The 3,344-nt window shown below is 43.2% G+C and overlaps 1 protein-coding gene across 1 annotated transcript; it reads left to right on the forward strand.

The window, feature by feature from the left end:
* The first annotated feature begins 203 nt into the window (after window positions 1-203).
* LOC133451508 (natterin-3-like) lies at window positions 204-3,067 on the forward strand. Its single transcript, XM_061730623.1, has 3 exons — window positions 204-348; window positions 1,290-1,404; window positions 1,912-3,067. The coding sequence occupies exons 2-3, from the start codon at window positions 1,290-1,292 to the stop codon at window positions 2,997-2,999; spliced, it is 1,203 nt and encodes a 400-aa protein (XP_061586607.1). The 5' UTR covers window positions 204-348; the 3' UTR covers window positions 3,000-3,067.
* The last annotated feature ends 277 nt before the right edge of the window (window positions 3,068-3,344 follow it).

A 3,344-nucleotide genomic window follows, 5' to 3' on the forward strand; every position in this document is an offset into this window, starting at 1 on the left:
AAACTCAAACGTAAAATGAAAAACTCTTCAGGAAACCTACAGGTGACGTCATGGAGGATTTGTGCAGCTCTTCTTAGAGAGAGCAGGTTTCACCACCAAGTGAGTGGATCTGATCAGTTTTTGAGATGTAGACTATTATACTATTATTATTATACTATAGTAACTATGATCTCTCCTACTGATCCTTGTCAGACCTGAGCAGAGCGAGTGGCAGCCTCCCTCCTTCGACAGGCCAGGGGCTGCTGCAGCTCTTCCTCTGGTTTATTGGGGTAATAAGTCAGCGGAGAGCTTTTAAAACTCGGCACATAGAGACAGCAGCGTCACTGCCGCCCGCAGGAGCCTGACAAGGTAAAAAAAACAACATTTCTAAATCCAATTCTTTGGTTTTTACTGGCATGAATCAAATTGAAATTTTAAATCTGAAATCTTTACAGAATATAGAAATGATTTCATCCGGGTTTATTTTTGTTCTTTAAAGCACTTTCTAATGATTTCTTGTGGTGTCTCCTGATTTTATAATTTTGTATATTCAATTATTTGTCTGTTATCTTGATTATGTGTAAAGTTTGGCTCCAATCCTGCCGTAAAATGCAGAGGAGGTGACTTTCATGCTCATAAATCTACTAACTGTGTAACCTTTTTTTAAACTTTTTTTTTGTGAAGTAATTTAACATTTTCAATGTAGATGTTTGAGTCAGTAACTTCAGAAAGTCACTTCTCTTTTTTCACTTCTTTTTGATGTCTCATGTTTACTGTAGGTTATATGGTTGCAAAAAAAAGGAAGAAAAAAAACAGGAGATTATTTCATCACGGGCATGAAGAAATTTAAAAATAAATGTGATAACATCTTTATGCTTGAACTAAAGAGAAAAGAGTCAGCTGTGTGGGAGACTTTATTTGTGAAAAGTTATTTTTTAGGGCGTATTTCATGGTGTGGACCTTTACTGACCCCTGCAGGCCACCAAGAGGAACTGCAACGTTTTGCAGGCTTTTTGCAACTTTTTTCTTGCAAATTTGCAAGAAAATATTATAAAACAAATCGAAACATATTTTTTTTTAAACTTCAGACTGCAAGTATAGACATATCAGTCTTTTTATTTGTTTAGCTGAAAACTGTCATTGCAGTTAATCATGCAAATTATAAGCAGAAAGCTTTGAGAATCCCATTTGAATTTCTTTTGTTTTGTTTTATCAATTAATTTAACTCGTACAGCGTTTGTGTGTTTAGTGTTTTCAGTTGATTCCTACTAATGAAAACATGTCATTGTGTGTTTTACCTGGACGCCCAGATGAGGAGGTGCGTGGTTGTTGTCCTGGCTGTGCTGCAGCTCTGCAGTCCAACTCTTGAGTCTGACCCGCGGCTCTACGTCTCCCGGGTGCAGGACGGTCAAGAGAAACCCATCAGTGAGTCACGCTGTCGTCCTACTGCTTTATGTGGTCAGGCAACTCAAAGAGAAGTCTGATATGTTTTTTAATGACCAGCTATCATTCATTACAAGTGAATATTTCTCTGAGAAGACCCTACTCACTGTTGTATTCCAACAGTTTATCGTTATTGTACTATGTTGCAGTGCTAATTGGTTGAAACATTTGATTGGGCGATGTGTAGAAACAACGTTTACCCTAAAATACCCTAAAATTGACACTACAACTGATTTAAAAGCTACTTATATCTTTGTAGTTGACTTGATGATAGTTCTGTGTAGCGAACAACAGTCAGATTGTTCTGATCTGGCATGACAGACTCTTCCTTGTGATAAACTGACAGATAAGAACATACAAAGTACCCATAAAACTGTACTTCACTGTAAACCTTGAATTGGTCTTTCTTCAGGATGGATAGAAGGTTGTCCAGAGGTCCAATCAAATTATTTCATAATATCTCCTGCGTCCTTCTGTCCTCTCTTCTAGAGCCATGGTTAAACCCCACACTGGAAAATGTCGTCCCTTCTCGTGAAGCCGCCAAACATCCCATAGTTAAAGAGATTCCGGGAGCTGACGCAACCTCACACTCCTCTCCCATGTTTGGTGAACACGTCAACCTCAAGTGGGTCACGTGGAACGGCTCCCTCCCCAACGGCGCAGTGGCCATCTTCAATGGTTACACCGAACGCACCGACTACGTGTGCAAAGTCAACTGCGAAGCCGGCTTTTACACGCCCGCTAAAGGCAGCGTCTGCCAGTACCCCTACGCCGATAACGAGTACCAATCGTCCAAGTTCGAAGTGCTGGTCAATGTGGATCACTTTGAGTTTGTGATGTGGGTCGAGGATTCGTATGGGTCCGTCCCCCAGTACGCCATCAAAACCTGCCCCAACTCAGACATCTACGTGGGGAAAAACAAGTATGGACTCGGCAAAGTGGTGACCCAACACGAGGCCTTCTTCCTCCCCTGGGAGGGGGATGAGTACTGGTACAAGAGATACCAGGTCCTCGCCATCAACCGGGACAGCTACAGCCAACACATCTCCCACGTGGAATACCTCATCGACCAGATGGAGCTCTTCCACCATCCTCCGGAGGCCCTGAAGCTCACTAGGGTCACCAACCTCGAGTGCCGAGACGTGGAGAAGAGGGTGACCCTGGAGAAGACCACCACGGTGGAGAAGACCTGGGACATCGGGAGAGAGACCCGGAATGGTTCCGTGTCCACCATGAAGGCCAAAGTGCCCATCCTCGGCCCGGGCGATGTGGGCATGAGCAAGGAGCAGACCGTGACCTTCTCTGAGGGGACCACCATGTCGGAGGCCATCAGCCACTCCGTGTCCGTGGAGCTGACGGTGCCCCCCAACCACTCCTGCGCCGTTAGGATGGACGGCAGGAAGATGACGGCCGACATCCCCTTCACAGGCCGATTGAGCAGGACCAACCACAACGGAGACACCCACTGGACGTACATCACCGGCACCTACGACGGCGTGACCGTTGGAGAGATCAACGCCGTGGTGGAGAGGTGTCAGCCCGTGACTGACGCTAAACCCTGCCCCCCGACAGAATGATCAGCACGTTGAATTTCTGGCTAAACAATAAACTCTGTTTTTAAAATAAAATACAACATTAAAAAAAAAGACAGAGTGGTTGTGCTTTTGTTTCTTTAAATGAAATGTTTTGTGTCCAACAGGACTTGTTTTCATATAATTCATTTCAAGTAACAGCTGCTGACTTGACAGGTTTATTCTTCTCAGACTGTTACAGTGGGTGAGTTAAAATAAAATAAAATAAAACAAAATAAAGCTATCTGCAAGTTAAAAATTTACCTTTCAAATTGGTTCTTCCGTTTGCACTCAAACTATTAAGGGAAAAATAAAGAATATGGACAATTATTAACACTCTAATCTCCTTTA

The sequence above is a fragment of the Cololabis saira genome, chromosome 9 (assembly GCF_033807715.1).
Source record: "Cololabis saira isolate AMF1-May2022 chromosome 9, fColSai1.1, whole genome shotgun sequence".
Taxonomy (NCBI): Eukaryota; Metazoa; Chordata; class Actinopteri; order Beloniformes; family Belonidae; genus Cololabis; species Cololabis saira.